At 45.3% G+C, this 18,869-nt stretch overlaps 1 protein-coding gene across 5 annotated transcripts in view; it reads left to right on the forward strand.

Moving 5' to 3' along the window:
- Window positions 1–18,869, forward strand: part of VWA7 (von Willebrand factor A domain containing 7) — a 71,730-nt gene that overhangs the window by 23,576 nt on the left and 29,285 nt on the right. For all 5 annotated transcript variants that reach the window (XM_030197434.1, XM_030197435.1, XM_030197438.1 and 2 more), the window contains exons 2-7: window positions 5,348–5,590; window positions 11,711–11,992; window positions 13,009–13,105; window positions 13,650–13,772; window positions 15,983–16,178; window positions 17,304–17,473. In XM_030197434.1, coding sequence (XP_030053294.1) covers window positions 5,363–5,590; window positions 11,711–11,992; window positions 13,009–13,105; window positions 13,650–13,772; window positions 15,983–16,178; window positions 17,304–17,473 — 1,096 coding nt within the window. In that variant the 5' untranslated portion in view covers window positions 5,348–5,362. The remainder of the gene's footprint in view (window positions 1–5,347; window positions 5,591–11,710; window positions 11,993–13,008; window positions 13,106–13,649; window positions 13,773–15,982; window positions 16,179–17,303; window positions 17,474–18,869) is intronic.

Genomic DNA, 18,869 nt, shown 5'->3' on the forward strand with positions numbered 1-18,869 from the left:
TGTAACCTGGATTGGCCACTGCTGGAAGCAGGATGCTGGGCTTGATGGACCTTCAGTCTGTCCCAGTATGGCAACACTTATGTTCCAACTAAATTTGCTACCTGTTACATTCATGGTGGTCCCCTAGTCCTGCTTCTGTTTGAAAGGGTGAACAACTGTTCCTTAATTACCGGTTCCCACCCACTCATGATTTTGTTAGACCTCTGTCGTATCAGCCTTAATGTACACACAGGAGTAAAGGTCCTGCTGAGGTTTGTCTGGATTTCGAGATTATGCCAGAATGAGGAAACTGGTTAGAGAAAGATGAAAGAGATCCAATAGATGAGTTCAAGGTGAGCAGGAGATATAGTTATAGTTTTATAGCTTATTAAAACTTACTATAACGCTCAAACTGACGATGCAGAGCTGAGCACTGTACAGGCTAAACACTGACATGGGAAAGGAACTCCAAATTAAAATAGGACAGGAACTCAGTCACACAGAAGTAGGAATGAAATAGGGAGAGAAATGTGGATTATGGATAGAGTAAAGAAGGGAAGGGGTATAGTGGACTCATGTCAGACGATCCAGGGGTTCAGCTTTAGGTGTTATAGGCTTGATTAAAAAGCCAAGCTTTAAAGTCCAATTTGAAGCTCTTAAATGACAAGTTACAACGAATTGAAAGAGGGAGGCTGTTCCATGTAAAAGGTCTACACCCAAATAAATGGAAAAAGGAAATCAAAACACAGTAGCAATATTAACTCTTAAGATTCCTATAAGCAATGTGCCAAAAACTTATCAGCAAATGCATATTTAAGACATGTATGTGTTAGGGGAAAAAGAACTCAAGGGCTCTCATGGATCTCAATAAAGAAACCATGGAAGAACCTCACATTTGCATCACCATCATCGGTCCAAAAACCCCTTATTTATACTATACACATAAACTCATATAAAGCATGCATGAATTCTTACTAATATATAATGCTCAATCACAATTGCTCTTACTATTGCTACAGTGACTGTAAACACTTATCTTATGGGACAAACCTGATGCTAAACGGAGCCGTCCATTTCGCCTCAAAGGTTTCATCTGGAGCAAAAAAACTGTCACAACACATATTATGGACAGAAGAACCACCAGCGTATCTTATAAGTGGCCAGAACGTCACCTGAAACCAAAAAGTCCATGTAAGCCTAAAGAAACACCAAATGTATATAAATATAAAAGCATTGGACAGAAAATATATATACACAAAATCACCAAAACAGCCTAAGATAAAAATTACTTACAATTGCCCCTCTACAAGTTGTTGGTGAGGCCCCACTTGGAGTATTGTGTTCAGTTTTGGAGGCCGTATCTTGCTAAAGATGTAAAAAGACTGGAAGCGGTGCAAAGAAAAGCTACAAAAATGGTGTGGGATTTGCGTTGCAAACCATACGAGGAGAGACTTGCTGAACTGAACATGTATACCTTAGAGGAAAGGAGAAACAGGGGTGACATGATACAGACGTTCAACTATTTGAAAGGTATTAATCCGCAAATTAACTTTTTTCGGAGACGGGAAGGTGATAGCACTAGAGGACATGAATTGAGGTTGAAGAGGGACAGACTCAGGAGTAATGTCAGGACATATTTTTTCACGAAAAGGGTGGTAGATACGTGGAATGCCCTCCTGCAGGAGGTGGTGGAGATGAAAACGGTAATGGAATTCAAACATACGTAGCATAAACACAAAGGAATCCCGTTTAGAAGGAATGGATCCACGGAATCTTAGCGGAGATTGGGTGGCGACGCCAGTAATTGGGAAGTGAAACCGGTGCTGGGCAGACTTCTACAGTCTGTGCCCCTTAAAATTTACACTCCAGCCCATCCCTATCTATTTAGTCACGATCAAGGCGTAGACCGTAGAAGTCTGCCCAGCACTGTTCCTGTACTAAAAGTTCTGAAGATTCTGGAATCCTAAAGACTTACAAGATTCCGGAATCCCAATTAGTAGCAACATTCCATGTAGAACCCCAAAGAGTAACATAGTAAATGATGGCAGATAAAGACTGTACGGTCCATCCGGTCTGCCCAACAAGATAAACTCATTTTACATGGTATGTGATACTTTATACCCAAGTTTGATTTGTCCTTGCCATTCTCAGGGCACAGACCGTAGAAGTCTGTCCAGCACTGGTGTGTGTGTTTGGGGGGGGGGGGGGGGGGTAACGTTCTTTCCATCCTAGCCCATTGGGCTGCTGCTATTCCCCCCCCCCCTTGCCCAGCACCACCGTATTTTAAAAATAGAGGCCGAGACTTCCTGCGGAAGTCTTGCGAGACTGTTGAGACCCACAAGACTACTGCAGGAAGTCTCAGCCACCATTTTGAAAGCATGGTAATGCCAGCAGGCAGGGGAATAGCAGCAGAGAAGCAGGCAGAAAAGAACATTCCCCCCCCCCCCCCCCCCCGCAGAGGCCACCAGAGTACTAGGACCGGGGCAGCGGGGCCGGCAGTTGCGGTGACAGGGGCGGCAGGGGGGTGTCTGGCAGCAACCGGGCGGCGTCCCAGACCACCCTCAGTCTGCCCCAGGTGCCACCTCAGGCCCCTGCCTCAGTTGGCCTAATGGTAGGGCCACCAATGCCTTAGGTACAGATCTCCGGTGCTATGTACTGTTGTATACATGACTCCCAACTCAGAGTGCCGTTTATAGAACAGCGATCACCGCTCATTTTTTTCAATGCCCAAATTTGGGCGGCATTTACTGAATTTACGCCTTATCACATTTTCTCACAGTGCCTAAACTTTTGGTGTCCTTTTTTGAGAACTGACCGCACTGTAGCCTACCTTCCTGATTTCAGAACAAAAGAGAAGCTGTTGGCAAAAGCGAGAAAAGCAGGCTCGATAATACAATAAGCTTGAAATATTCCCGTTACTCTGCTGAGAGGAAAGGAATTTCACAGAGGAACCATGTTTGTGAGATCTGCTTAATTCAAAGATAATGGGGATTCCCGTTTGATCTGATTTTTACTGCCAAGGGAGTAACAAAAGAGTACAGTCACCAGAGGATGCCTGGAAAGCTTTACTTCAGCTGAAGACAGATGATATACCGGGAAGAAGCAAAAAAAACTTGTGGCCAAACATCCACCACCACAACCAACACCTCAGTGGCAGAGGGTTGTGAGAGATAAAAGGCTTAAACGTCTTTCAGACCGCACCTCTCAGAAAGAGACAGTGGCACACCAGTAAAAGGAAACACGATTGTACTAATAACGTACTTGGTGATTATAAGTTCTCTAGGGAGGTGTGTAGTTATTAAAGGAGAACTTTGGTTGTTTTATTTATTTGGATTTTGCTCACATCTTTTTCAGTAGTAGCTCAAGGTGAGTTGCATTCAGGTACGCTAGACATTTCCCAGTCCCTGGAGGGCTCACAATAAGAACACTAGAGTAGCCATATTGGGTCAGACCAATGGCCCATCTAGTCCAGTATCCCGTTTTCCAAACAGTGGCCAAGCCAGGTTACAAGTACCTGGCAGAAACCCAAATCGTGGCAACATTCCAGAACCCCAAGGAGTAACAAGATTCCGGAATCATAACGAATAGCAAGATTCCATGAAGAATCTCAAAGAGTAGCAAGATTCTGGAACCCTAAAGAGTAGCAACATTCCATGCTACAAATCCCAGGGCAAGCAGTGGCTTCCCCCTCATCCATCTCAATAACTATGGACTTTTCCTTCAGGAACTTGTCCAAACCTTTTTAAAACCCAGATATGCTAACCGCTGTTACCACACCCTCCGGCAAAGAGTTCCAGAGCTTAATCTAAGGCGCTTAATAATCAGCTGGTGGCGATCAGTGTTTTGATGATTTCCACTGGTGTTATCCCTGGAAATTCAATGTCGGGCTGTGTCCAGGCTCTGGCATTGAGGCCCTGATGCTCAGAACTCCCACAGTAAGCGCAGAAACCATACCGCTGGAACAGCACGGAAAACTAGCTTGTGAATGCTTAAAGGAAATGATATTCAAATTAGATGAGTGTTGTAAAAGCGAAAGCAAAGGGGAACATGCTTGGCATATGCGCAGGAGAGTTTCACCATAAGCCCAGCTCCTGTGTACATGTGCCAGGCAAACCCGAACGTGAAGTACGTGTTAGCGTCTGTTTTCTGAGCCTTTAACTATAAGCTTTTCAATTTTTTTTAAAACTTGGAAGGCTTATTTTTAAACTCAGGAAGCAGGCGCCGATGTGTGCTTTCATTTTCGGCTTTGCTCGAGCACATTTGTGTTTCTCTACTGGCGCTTAGGGGCTTGTAAGGGCTTCAAAATGAAAGAGAAACCAGCAGATTTATGCAAAGGGAGGGTGCGTCTTAGAATCGAGAAAATATGGTATTATTTTCCATATGAGAAAAAAAAATAAGAAAATGGTAAAGTATTCTTTGCCTCTAAAGAGTGACAGCAACATCAGAAGGGGAGATATGATAGAGGTCTATAAAATACTGAGTAGAGTGGAACAGGTAGATGTGAATCGCTTGTTTACTATTTCGAAAAAAACTAGGACTAGGGGACATGCAATGAAGCTGCAAAGCAGTAAATTTAAAATGAATCGGAGAAAATATTTCTTCACTCAATGTGTAATAAAAGTCTGGAATTTGTTGCCGAAGAATGTAGTAAAAGCAGTTAGCTTAGCGGGGTTTAAAAAAAGGCTTGGATGGCTTCCTAAAGGAAAAGTCCATAGACCATTATTAAAATGGACTTGGGAAAAATCCACTGCTTATTTCTAGGGCAAGCAGCATAAAATGTATTGTACTTTTTTGAGGTCTTGCCAGGTACTTGTGACCTGGATTGGCCACTGTTGGAAACAGGATGCTGGGCTTGATGGACCATGGCAATACTTATGTATTTATTTAAGAGTTTTCTAGACTGGACCATATTTTTTGTTTACTTAATGTAGCTCCAGGCCAATCTGCAATATATATTGATTCTTGCCATATATGGACTTGTAATTCACACGTCCACACTTATCAATATGGACGGATTAGTCTATAATCCTGTCCCGTGACAATTACGTTTAATTGTAGTGCCTCGCTCTGTTGACTTTTGATTTGAAATCATTTCTTGACTGATTTTGATTTGAAATCACAACTGGCTTGCTGATTTTGATTTCGAATTCATTTTGAACTTAGTGATTTTGATTTTGATGTGAAATCTTTGTCAACATGATTTTACCCCACACTGTGCTTATGTGCATAACTCTCAATTATTGCCATCAATTGTGTGTGTACGTGTTAAAATACAAACACTGTTGGTGCTACAGCTTATCAAATTGCTTTTTTGGTCTTTTAACATAGTTTAATTGTTGATCTTTTCTCTTTCTTTCTTCTCTCTCAGATAAATGCATGCAATATGGCACATTCCCTGGCCTGGATCCTCCCTCTCCTTTGGGTCCTAGTGCTGCTTCCTCGGGGGACCCACAACTTCTTCCCCAACTTCTGGTCCAAAGTTATTTCCTTTTCGTGGGGTTCGAGGACACACCAGGACATCACAGAGGAGGCAATACTGAATGTGACCCTGGAACTCCTTCTGGACATGCCCCATCCCCTGGGGAAGACCCTTAAGAAGGAGGACTTTGTGGTGAGTACTGGGCAGAAGGGTTGTGGCCTGGAAAACCCAGATCTGCTAAGTCTGCCACATTCAGTGGTTGACTTCCGCTGGGGAGCCAAAATCTCCCACTCAGCAGCCTCCCCCTCTGTCGGCAGCAGGAGATGCTTTAATAAAAAATCATCTCCTGCTGCTGCGGGACCCATGATACATAGTAACGTGGTAATATAGTAGATGACGGCAGAAAAAGACCTGCACGGTCCATCCAGTCTGCCCAACAAGATAAACTCATACGTGCTACTTTTTGTGTATACCTTACCTTGAATTGTATCTGCCATTTTCAGGGCACAGACCATAGAAGTCTGCCCAGCACTAGCCCCGCCTCCCACCACCGGCTCTAATACTACTACTACTACTACCCTGCCACCCAATCTCTGCTAAGCTTCTGAGGATCCATTCCTTCTGAACAGGATTCATTTATGTTTATCCCACACATGTTTGAATTCTTTTACCATTTTCATCTCCACCACCTCCCGCGGGAGGGCATTCCAAGCATCCACCACTCTCTCTGTGAAAAAATACTTGCTGCCATTTTTTTTGAGTCTGCCCCCCTTCAATCTCATTTCATGTCCTCTAGTTCTACCGTCTTCCCGTCTCCGGAAAGGTTCATTTGCGGATTAATACTTTTCAAATAGTTGAACGTCTGTATCATATCACCCCTGTTTCTCCTTTCTTCCAGAGTATACATGTTCAGGTCAGCAAGTCTCTCCTCATACGTCTTGTAACGCAAATCCCATACCATTCTCGTAGCTTTTCTTTGCACCGCTTCAATTCTTTTTACATCCTTAGCAAGATACGGCCTCCAAAACTGAACACAATACTCCAGGTGGGACCTCACCAACGACTTATACAGGGGCATTAAAACCTCTTTCCTTCTGCTGGTCACACCTCTCTCTATACAGCCTAGCAACCTTCTAGCTACGGCCACCGCCTTGTCACACTGTTTCATCGCTTTCAGATCCTCAGATACTATCACCCCAAGATCCCTCTCCCCGTCTGTACATATCAGACTCTCACCACCTAACACATACGTCTCCCGTGGATTTCTATTCCCTAAGTGCATCACTTTGCATTTCTCCACATTGAATTTTAATTGCCAAACCTTAGACCATTCTTCTAGCTTCTGCAGATCTTTTTTCATGTTTTCCTCTCCCTCCCGGGTGTCCACTCTGTTACAGATCTTAGTTTCATCTGCAAAAAGGCAAACTTTACCTTCTAACCCTTCGGCAATGTCACTCACAAATATATTGAACAGAATCGGCCCCAGCACCGATCCCTGAGGCACTCCACTACTCACCTTTCCCTCATCCGAGCGAATTCCATTCACTACTACCCTCTGGCGTCTGTCCATCAACCAGTTCCTAATTCACCACGTTGGGTCCTATTTTCAGCCTGTCAAGTTTATTCCAGAGCCTCCTGTGGTGAACTGTGTCAAAAGCTTTGCTGAAATTTAAGTAGATTACGTCTATAGCACGTCCATGATCCAATTCTCCCGTCACCCAGTCAAAGAATTCAATGGGATTCGTTTGGCACGATTTACCTTTGGTAAAACCACGTTGTCTTGGACCTTGCAACTTATTGGCTCCCAGCAAATTCACTATCTTTTGATTCAGCATCGCTTCCATTACTTTTCCAATAACCAAAGTGAGGCCTGTAGTTTCCAGCTTCTTCCCTATCATCACTTTTGTGAAGAGGGACCAATCCCACAGAACCTCTCCCGTCTCCAAGGATTTATTAAGCAAATCTTTAAGAGGACCCGCCAGAACCTCGCTGAGCTCCCTCAATATCCTGGGGTGGATCCCGTCCAGTCCCACGGCTTTGTCCACCTTTAGCTTTTCAAGTTGTTCATACACACTCTCTTCAGTGAACGGTACTCTATTCATTCCATTCTCATTAGTGCTTTTGCCAGTCAATCGCGGTCCTTCTCCAGGATTTTCTTCTGTGAAAACAGAACAAAAGTATCTATTTAGCAAATTTGCTTTTTCTTCATCATTATCTACATAGCGGTTTACAGCATCTTTCAGTCTCACAATTCCCTTTTTAGTCATTCTCCTTTCACTAATAAACCTGAAGAAATTTTTGTCACCCCTCCTTACATTTCTAGCCATTTGTTCTTCCACTTGCGCTTTCGCCAGACGTATCTCTCTCTTGGCTTCTTTCAGTTTCATCCAGTATTCTTCTCCGTGTTCGAACTACAAAATCTCACAACCTTGTATGGTATTGCCCCTGAGCTGTTGGCAAGGTTTCTCTTCATCTGTGATTGAAATTATAAAAACTGCAAAGTAGATTGCGATTATTTCTAGCTACAACTGCCTAGTGGATTTACATGATTACGGGATTATCATTGGCGATACGGTGGTGTCCGTGTTAAACAGTGGATTCATCAATACAGAAGCATTTGGTTTTTCCTCCTCTGTTTTAGAACCCTGTAAACGCTCTTCTTTCAAACACTGATGGACAATTTATCATCAGAATGGACGTGATTGTATACCAGTCCAGAGCATTGATGTATTATGAGAGGATTTATTCAGCATTGGAGGAAATGAACAGAATGTGGGTTTAAATTTAGGATGTAACATATGCATTGATTATTTATTTATTAATTACATTTGTATCCCAACTTTTCCCACTTATTAGTTGGCTCAAAGTGGCTTACATAGTTCCGGAGAGGTGGTTACAGACTCCGGTGTGAACAAATACAGTATAGGGGTACTATTACAGTGACAAGTACAGTAAAGAAGTATCGGTAAATAGGTTGGGGTAATTCAGACAAAATGTTAGGGTGTGATCATGCGTCAGGGTTGAAAACTGTCCGTTTCCTGATTAAAATGCCATATTTCATTATTCGGTGTTTATGTCAGATACTGTGGGGCAGTGGCGTTCCTAGGGGGGCTGACACCCGGGGCGGATGCCAATGCGCCCCGCCCCCCCAGGTGCAGCACCCCCCCCCCCCGGTGCAGCGCGACCCCCCCCCCCCGGTGAAAGGACATCCCCCCGCGAAAGAACTCCCCGCCCAGGTGCACGCCGCTGGGGGGGTGCTGCGTGCCTGTCCGTCGTTCGTTCCATGCTGTTCCGGGGCAGAGGGAGCATGGAACGAATGACGGACAGGCGTGCGCAGCACCCCCCCAGTGGCGTGCACCCGGGGCGGACCGCCCCCCCCCCCCCCCCCACTAGGAACGCCACTGCTGTGGGGTATGCCTTCTTGAACAGGTGAAGTTTTAGTTTTTTTTGGAATTCTATATGATTTCTCGTAGATTTCAGGCGTTTTGGTAGAGAATTATTTATTTATTTATTTGTTGCATTTGTATCCCACATTTTCCCACCTTTTTGCAGGCTCAATGTGGCTTACATTATGTTGCAATGGCGATCGCCATTTCCGGCATGAGAAATACAAAGTTAGTATTACATTAAAGTTCATAAATGTTAAAGTACAGTATAAAGTAAATTAGATAAACAGTTCATATCGGTATAAGAGATAGGGGGTAAAACATTCATGTGCATTGGTGACAGATTAATTAAAGCAATCAGAAGAAGAGAGTTCAATTTTATCTGGTTCTATTAGAGTTTAGATTATAGGTGACTGATGATGGGTCATTATGGAATGTCTTCCCGAACAGTACAGTTGTTTCACTAAGAAATTTTTGTTGCACATTTACGTTTACCCACCTATTGAGTACCGAAGGTCAAGTGAAGAGAACGCACCATTGACCAGAGGAATGTACGAGATCAGCCCCAAGCTAAGTACTCATTTAAACTAGTTTGTCATTTTGAATGTCAATGAGTTATAATTCAGAGAAAACTAGTATATAACTTAAGGAGAGAGGGAGGGCTGAAGTGCAATGATGTTGTAATTATATTTATTACATACACCTCATCAGCTGACCAGCCGGGGCAAATAGGTGTCTTACTGAGCACTTTAAAACATTAGTAACACTATATGATTTAGATCACAGCAGATAGAAAAAACATTAAAAAAATAAGGAAGTAATTAACAACAGTTAAAATTTAATGCCAAGAAATGTAGAGTGATGTACTTGGGGTGCGGAAACCCAAAAGAGAGATACCGGATAGAAGGGGAGAGATTAGTAAGCTCAACTCAGGAGAGAGACCTTGGGGTGTTGGTGTCGGAGGATCTGAAAGTGAAGAAACAATGCGACAAGGCGACGGCCATGGCCAGAAGGATGCTAGGCTGCGAAGAGAGGGGCATAACCAGCAGAAGAAAGAAGGTTTGATGCCCCTCTACAAGTCGTTGGTGAGGCCCCACCTGGAGTATTGTGTTCAGTTTTGGAGGCCGTATCTTGTTAAAGATGTAAAAAGACTGGAAGTGGTGCAAAGAAAAGCTACGAAAATAGTATGGGATTTGCGTTGCAAACCGTACGAGGAGAGACTTGCCGACCTGAACATGTAAACCTTGGAGGAAAGGAGAAACCAGGATGACATGATACAGACGTTCAAATATTTGAAAGGTATTAATCCGCAAACGAACCTTTACCGGAGACGGGAAGGCGGTAGAACTAGAGGACATGAATTGAGGTTGAAGGGGGGTAGACTTAGGACTAATGTCAGGAAGTATTTTTTCACGGAGAGGGTGGTAGATATGTGGAATGCCCTCCCGCGGGAGGTGGTGGAGATGAAAACGGTAATGGAATTCAAACATGCGTGGGATAAACACAAAGGAATCCTGTTTAGAAGGAATGGTTCCGTGGAATCTTAGTGGAGTTTGGGTGGTGACGCTGGTAATTGGAAACAAAACGGGAGCTGGGCAGACTTCTATGGTCTACGTCCTGATTGTGACTGAATAGATAGGGAGACTTCTACGGTCTGTGCCCTGAGAAACGCAAGGACAAATCAAACTGGGGTATATATATATAAAGTATATCACATACCATGTAAAATGAGTTTATCTTGTTGGGCAGACTGGATGCACCATACAGGTCTTTATCTGCCGTCATTTACTATGTTACTATGTTAATTTGAAGAATAGTTATAGTGTAGCTCCCAAAACATTTATTTGTTTGTAAATTGCCCCTGACTATACGATGCCCCTTGTTACTTTGCCTTCTCGCAATTCAATCTTTCATGCAAGAGACTACCTGCGTCTTTATTTGCCTAGTAGTTTATAAATCTATATATTCGGATACTTTTTCATATCAAGGTACTAAAGGGTGGAATTCCTTGCCGAAAAATATAAGATCCCAACATGATTATTTGGTTTTTCATAAGTTTTTAAAATCTTTCCTGTTCAAAAAATTTCTGTCAATTAATCCTGCTGCCTAATCTCCCCCTTCCATTCTCCCCATTATGCTTTATTATTGAGGGGTCCTTTTACTTAGGTGCGCTGAAAAATGGCTTGCGGCAGTGTAGGTGCGGGTTTTGGGCACGCAGCAGTCCATTTTTCAGTGCGCCTGTGAAAAAGGCGTTTTTTGGGGGGGTTTTTTGCCAAAAATGGCCTTGCGGCAAAATCAAAATTGCCGTGCGTCCGTTTTGGGTCTGAGACCTTACCGCCAGCCGTTGACCTAACGGTAAAGAATCCAGGTGGTAATGACCTACGCGCATCAAATGCCACTTGGCGTGCGTCCATTATGCACGTCAGAAAATAAAAAATATTTCAGATGCGCGCCAAAAATGAAATGACCGCAAGAGCCACGCGGCTTAGTAAAAGGGCCCCTGAATTCTTTATATATTTACGATTCTTTCCTTATTGATATGTGTGGGTTTATGTATTTTGTTTCATATTTTGTCATGACTTCTTTTTAGCTTGTTAGCCACATTGAACTCGAAATTGTACAGTACAAATGTCATAAATAAATATGACAGCAGGAGTTGATGTTTTATTAAGGCGCCTCCTGCTGCCTGAGGGCGAGGCGGCTTGAAGTCTGTCAGGGAGAGGAGTGCGTGGGTCTGGGGTCGTGACTGGGCAGAGTGGGGAGGAGCTGGAGCATGGCTTAAAATCTCCCCCTCAAAGCTTGAGCCCCTTGGCAGTTCTGCAAACCTGTGACGTTTAGAGAAAAATGGGGTTGTGATATTTAGAAGTCGATGACGCTGGGGTCATGGTCCGTAGAGATGCAGCCTGACCACCACCTCTGTTTGCAGGGCCGAACACTGGTGCCGGATGACCTCCTGCGAGCTTATCGTGGTGCAAAGGCCTCGCCGAAGCCTTTCCGTGCGGCGCTGATGGAAGTTGTAAACGCCAATGCTGCCATGGACTTCCTGAGCTCTACCCGCAACAATGCTGCCCTGCATTTCGACTCCGAGAACATCAGGACAGCCAACCAGTGGCTACTGCTGACCCGCAAAGAGATCCTGCAGGCTGCGAGGGCTGAGAACTATGAGGTGGCCCGTGAGAGGCTGGGATGCCTCCTGCATTCATTACAGGTAAGACAGGACCAGCTGTAACCTTTATCTTGTCTTCCTCTCTTCAATAGTCCCAGTGGCGTCACGAGGGCAGCTGACACCCGGGGCGGGTCGCCGCTGCGCACCCCCCCCCCCCGGGTGCAGCGCGGCGCAACCCCCGCCCCTCCGATAACATACCTGGAAGGCGGTGAGGGGCGGGCGGGAGAGACAATCCGCTGAGTGCACGCTGCTGGGGGGTGTCGGCGCCTCGCTGGTTCCCTGCTCTCTCTGCCCCGGGGCAGAGAGAGCAAGGAACCAGCGAGGCGCCGACACCCCCCAGCGGCGTGCACCCGGGGCGGACCGCCCCACCGCCCCCCCCTTCCTACGCCACTGAATAGTCCCTTTCCTCATATGTCCTATCTGTCTGTCCTACCCTTATCCCTTGTTTGTCCTGTCTGTCTGTCTGTCTTGATTTGGATTGTAAGCTCTTTTGAGCAGGGACTGTCTTTTTCTTCATGTTAAATTGTGAAGCGCTGCGTACGACTGGTAGCGCTATAGAAATGATTTATAGTAGCAGTAGTAGTGTATCGCAGCTGTCATCCAGCAACTGTACCTGAGTATGAGAGGGGTGACTGAGAGGGAGGAGGCCCTGTTGCCTCAGCCTCCCAGTAGGCGAGACAGTACCCCAAAATTGTGAGGCTGTTCTAGAGAGTGTGGGTTCCCCCTTCCATGTGTCCCTTTGATCTGAAGCTGAACCAGGGATAGAGATAACTCTTTGATATTGGGTGGGAATGCTTTCGTGACTGTGGGCAAGTCACCCCTCCATTGCCCCAGGTACAAAATAGTACCTGTATACATGTAAACCGCTTTGAATGTAGTTGCAAAATACCACAGAAAGGCAGTATATCAAGTCCCATTTCCCTTCCCTTTCCCTTTCTTCTCTTTCATGCTCCATTTCCCTCTGTCTACTACTACTACTACTACCATTGTCTCTCTCTCTCTCTCTCTCTCTCTCTCTCATGTGCTTTCTTGTTATTTCTTGCTTTTTCCTGTCTCAGGATTTTTACAGCCACAGTAACTGGATAGAGATGGGATACAGGAAGGCCCATCCTGACCTGGTGACAGTAGGAAAAGACATCTCCTCCATTGCAGATGGTATGATGTGAGATCTTCAGTCATTCTGGTAACCTGTTCACTCCCAGGGTGACCACAGCTTGCCAGGGCTGGATGAAGCAGGGTGTGAGAGGTATCTCCTCTCCATGCTTCTCTTGTCCAAGGTTGCCTCCATCACATGCACCTCTGATGCGTCTAGTGCTAGCCCCTTGTCTCCACGCTGAGCTTGTGGGAGCAAGGGGAGGCCATTTCATGCCGTTCCACAGACATTTCTGGCATATTCTAAGATGCTACACATTGACAGCAGGGGGTGATGGCTGTGGGGCTTGCTGTGTTTTCTGTTGCTGGATTTGTGCTGATGGGCGTTTTGCCCATTCTTGGGTCTCTGTGCATGATGTCTGTTGCTGTGTCTTTGTGGCCAGTGTTTTGGGGCATTTGTCCGTTTGTGAAGGGGATGACATGCTTTTATGGGCAATGCCTTGACGGTGTGTACTTGTGTTCTGGTGTCTGTAGGTGACTCCACAGGGTGTTCTGAATTTTATACCAGCTCTCTTCCCCCACCCCCCCCCAACTTATTTATCTCCAGCACAGGAACACACCTGCAGTGACTGCTCCGAATGGACCTGCAGGGACAACATCCTACCCAGTCTGAACAAGAGACGACGCCTGACAACTGGCTACTATGGATCACACCCCAAGAAGCCCCTAGGTGAGTGCCAGCAAAGCTGACTCTCAGTCCTTTCCTCATCTGTCTCTCTTCAGGAAGCCCTCATAGTTCAACCTCTCTCCTTTCGTCCTGCTCTCCTTAGGAAGCTGTCATGCCTGCCTTTGAATTTAATGTAACTGAAATTGAAGTCTTCTACAGGAAAAATCCACAGATGGCAAATCCCCCAATAATTTCATTTCTTTTATATGTCCTTGTCTGCACAGTGATTAAGACATCAGTCATTTTAATGTAATGGTTAATTTTTACTTTTATTCATATCATTTATCAAATTACAATTCATATAATATGGAAAACTTTCAGACATTTTTAAGTATATTTCTCAAATATGTTATCATTATCACATTTTTATATATGCCTGGATGGGTGTATTGGTATTTTTGTATTCGTTTTATTTCTTAGTTTTAATTTTTATTGCCGTTGTGTCTTTAGATTATTTTGGATGTTTTCATAAAATTGGAAAGAAGGTTTTGTTTTTAATTGTTAATTTTCTTTGTGTCACCTATATAATTGATGTACATGGTTTTTTATATTTGCAAATTTTGTTATATATATACATAAGTTTGTATATACCTTGATATATTATGTTTCTGTTTGATTTTAGACCCCTGAAGAAGGCCAGTTGGCCGAAACACGGACCGTGTAGGGTCTTAATAAAAGATTTTTTGGTGCTCTTACTCTTTGCGATTTGTATCTGGTCTATCTTGGTTATCTTCCGTTCTTTTTGTTGTTTCTTGTGGTTTTTACGGGAGACTTGGACCTTCCTTTCGTTGGTTTGAATTTAACGTAACTGAAATTGAAGTCTTCTACAGGAAAAATCCACAGACGGCAACCTGTTCAATGTGGATAATGATAAATCCCCCAATAAGAATAACAGAAAGTTTCCATCCAATACAATCCTATTTTCCCTCACTTACACATAATAGATTCATACATTCACCCTCACACTATTCCCGTACTTCATTCTCCCCTGCCGCTCCCTCAACAAACAAAAGACGCCGAACATAGATATGTTTTAAAGCCTAAAACCTGAACTGCAATGTTTAAGGCTGATGAGATCCATCTTAAAAAATGGTCCGAAGGTAAAGGGCCATGGATTTGATATACCGCCTTTCTGTGGTACAACCAACGCAGTTTACATTTATTATAGAAACATCCAAATCTCAAGGGGGCGTATCGGAGGCGTGTTCGAGGCGGGACTTGGGTGTTCCTAAGACTTGGATGTCTTTGAGCCATAATGGAACAAAGCAAAGTCACCCAGCACTAAAACTTGGACGTTTTCACCCAGACCTGTTTTTATCACGAATAAGGCACAAAAAGGTGCCCGAAATGACCAGATGACCACTGGAGGGAATCAGGGATGACCTCCCATTACTCCCCCAGTGGTCACTAGCCCCCTCCCACCCCTTAAAAACCATGATTAAAAATATTACTTGCCAGCCTCAGATGTCATACTCAGGTCCATGACAGCGCATGCAGGTCCCTGTAGTAGTAGGTGCAGTGCACTTCAGACAGGTGGACCCAGGCCCATACCCCCCCCCCCCCTACTTGTTACACGTGAAGGAAACAGCGAGCCCTCCAAAACCCACCAGAAATCCTCTGTACCCACTTATAGGTGCCCCCTTCACCCGTAAGGGCTATGGTAGTGGCGTACAGTTGGGGGTAGTGGGTTTTGGGGGGGGGGGGGTTGTGGGGCTCAACACACAAGGTAAGGGAGCTGTGTACCTGGGATCATTTTATGAAGTCCACTGCAGTGCCCCCTAGGATGCCCGATTGCTGTCCTGGCATGTCAGGGGGACCAGTGTACTACAAATGCTGGCTCCTCCCATGCATAAATGGCTTGAATTTGGACGTTTTAGACTTGGATGTCTTTGCATTCGAAAATGGCCAAAAATCAAAGACGTCCAAATCCAAGGACATCCATGGTATTTTCAAACACAAAGATGGACGCCCATCTTTTTTCGAAAATGACCTTTTCCCCGCCTCTGAATTTGGACGTTTTACAAAGTTGTCCAAATTCCAACGTAGGCGTTTCTTTTGAAAATGCCCCTCGAAACCACCTTTAGTATCATAACAGCAAGAGATTGACAAGAGAAAAAGGATTGGAATCCAGAGCTTTTAGACCGACAGAGAAGAGAAAAGCAAAGATCAGTCAGTGTCATTCCTGCTCTGTCTCTCTCCTTCTCCCAATCCAGGGAAGTGTAGCCATGGCGGATACTTTGATGACAGCGTGAAGGACAGCGCCACAGGTGGCATCAACAAAGACAGCAAATCCGAGATCTTCTCCCCACACCACTATCTCCATGCCGAGGCTGCCAGGATTGCCAAGGAAGCATCGGTGAAATTCCTGCGCGAACTGCGAATCCATCTGGGCGATAAGCACTTCTTAAGGTACCCCTAGGGCAGGTCTCCCTTCTGCTTATGTCAGTTCTAGCATGAAGAAGAGGACAGGTTCCCTTTAGTGGCGTGCTTAAACAAGGTGTGTCGGTGGCGAACGCACACCCCTGTCAGACACAGCCCCCCGCCCCACCTTAAAATCATGTCTGCAGTACCGCAGTCTTCACACAGGCCATGGGCAGCCCATAAGTGCAGCTGCCTGGGTGAAGAGTGCAGCAAGAGGGTCCCAAGAAACAGCAAGGCAAACGATCCACAAACTCCAAGATGGAAAACAGAAAAGCAGATCAGTTGTAGATATATATAAATTTTATTGATGGTGTTTTATACAAGAACATTGCCCGACACAGGCCATGTTTCGCCCAGCAGGGCTTCGTCAGGGGCTATTGAATGTATACTGTATTGTAGGATGCTTGTGTAAATGTCGTTGTTTATTCCAACAATTGATGATCGTCAGCTTCACCAAAATCATGAAAAAACCCCAGCATGGGTCGTAATCCTACAAATGAGGAACGACCTGGAATCTGGGCAACAGCCACACACGTGAACAGGAACAACGTGAAAAGTCGGACCCCCCCCCCCCCCCAAGGAAGCCTGTCGAGCATCGCAGTACAGAAGAGAGAAAACGTGGAAGACTTAAGAGTTATCAAATCCCTTCTCCTATCCTTTGTAGATCCCGCCACTAATCCAGGTCGTTCCTCATTTGTAGGATTACGACCCATGATTTTGGTGAAGCTGACCAACATCAATCGTTGGAATAAACAACAACGTTTACACAAGCATCCTACAATATAGTACATTCAATAGTCCCTGACGCAGCCCTGCTGGGTGAAACACGGCCTGTGTCGGGCAATATTCTTGTATGAAACACCACCAATAAAGTTTACATAGATCTACTACTGATCTGCTTTTCTGTTTTCCATCTTGAAGAGTGCAGCAGACAGGATTTTAAGGTACAGGTGGGGGGGGGGGGGGGGGGGGGGGGGGAGGGAGACACAGGGTGGTGGTGCTACAGGGAGGGGAGCAGCATGGGGAGGGGGGAGACGCAACCCCTGTAAAAATTTTCTTGCTACGCCCTTGTTTTTTAAAAAAATAATAATTCTGCATTTGCTTTGTCCACAGACTCCTAGGGCTGGGGTCCGGCTCAGGGCTGAGCTTTGTCATCGACACAACAGGGAGTATGGGAGAGGAAATCACAGCAGCCAGGCTGCAGACGCGGTCTATCATCGACCAGCGCCGCAACACTCCAGAGGAGCCCGATTTCTATATACTGGTACCATTCCATGATCCAGGTACATTACTACTACTACTTATCATTTCTAAAGCGCTACTAGACGTACGCAGCGCTGTACACTTGAACATGAAGAGACAGTCCCTGCTCGACAGAGCTTACAATCTAATTAGGACAGACAAACAGTACAAACAAGAGATAAGGGAATATTACAGTGAGGATTATAAAATAAGAGTTCTGAACAAGTGAATAAGGGTTAGGAGTTAAAAGCAGCATCAAAAAGGTGGGCTTTTAGCTTAGATTTGAAGACGGCCAGAGATGGAGCTTGACGTACCGGCTCAGGAAGTCTATTCCAGTAATATGGTACATACAGTTCTCTCCTCCCAGCTCTGAATCAGAAGCCTCTCTGAGAGGCCAAAACAGAAAGCCTAAACCTGTGGTTACCGTGGGTTGAGCACAGTTGTACGCACCGAGCAATGCAGAGAGGGATTGAGCGCGAGTGTTAACTTAGGCCGCACGTTGCATTAAAATGAATGCAGATGAAGCCATTGCGCATTCCACAGCAATGCGAGGAGGAAAATGGAGGCTTTTGATATGCAGTTACTGCGAGAATTATTTCTCCAATTCCAGGCAGGGCCGCCGAGAGGGGGGACAAAATTCCCCAGGCCCGGGCCTCCAAGGGGGGCCGGGCGCCGCAGTCCCCTCCACCCACCACCGGGCCGGGCCCCCCTGAATTCAAATCATAGCGCCTCACCTCGACCTTGCTCCATGTGAAAGAAGCGCAGCAGCGGCAGTCTGCAGATCACCTCCCTTTGGGCCTTCCCTCCCTGTGTCCCGCCCTGCTGCGCTTCTTTGACACGGAGCGAGGTCGAGGTGAGGCGCTATGATTTGAATTCAGGGGGGCCCGGTGGTGGACGGAGGGGGGCGGCAACGACGACGACCTCGAGGGGGGGAAGCCTTGCCCCAGGCCCGGCCCAGTCTCTCGGCAGCCCTGAGTCCGGGGCCGTGTACAAGAGTTTGCAGAGAGGATTTCATATCAGTTTTTGAGCCGAACTGCCAGTTGTGTCATGTTTTGCAAGCAGAAGGAAACCCCTGAAAGTTTCAGTGGCAGACAGGAGGTAATAGACATTATTCATATTGGGCCGAATAGTGATTTAAATTCAAATGCGAATAATCCAGGGCTCTACTGTGCTAAATCCTACTGAAATAAACACTTGATCTCTGATTTCACATTGCTTCTTGTATTATTTGTTCTGTTAAAACTCAATGCTCGTTATTCGTATTCAGTCGAATAATATTTTCATTATTCATATTCGGCCAAATAGTGAAATATGCTATTCGGTACAGCTCTGGTCTGAACTAAACTGAAAGTGAAAGCACATTAGTATCTGTTCTTCTTGCCTAGATATGAACTTTGCAAAAATTGTTCACACATCAAAGTTTTGTGAGGCTCATAT

The sequence above is a fragment of the Microcaecilia unicolor genome, chromosome 3, assembly GCF_901765095.1.
Source record: "Microcaecilia unicolor chromosome 3, aMicUni1.1, whole genome shotgun sequence".
Lineage (NCBI taxonomy): Eukaryota > Metazoa > Chordata > Amphibia > Gymnophiona > Siphonopidae > Microcaecilia > Microcaecilia unicolor.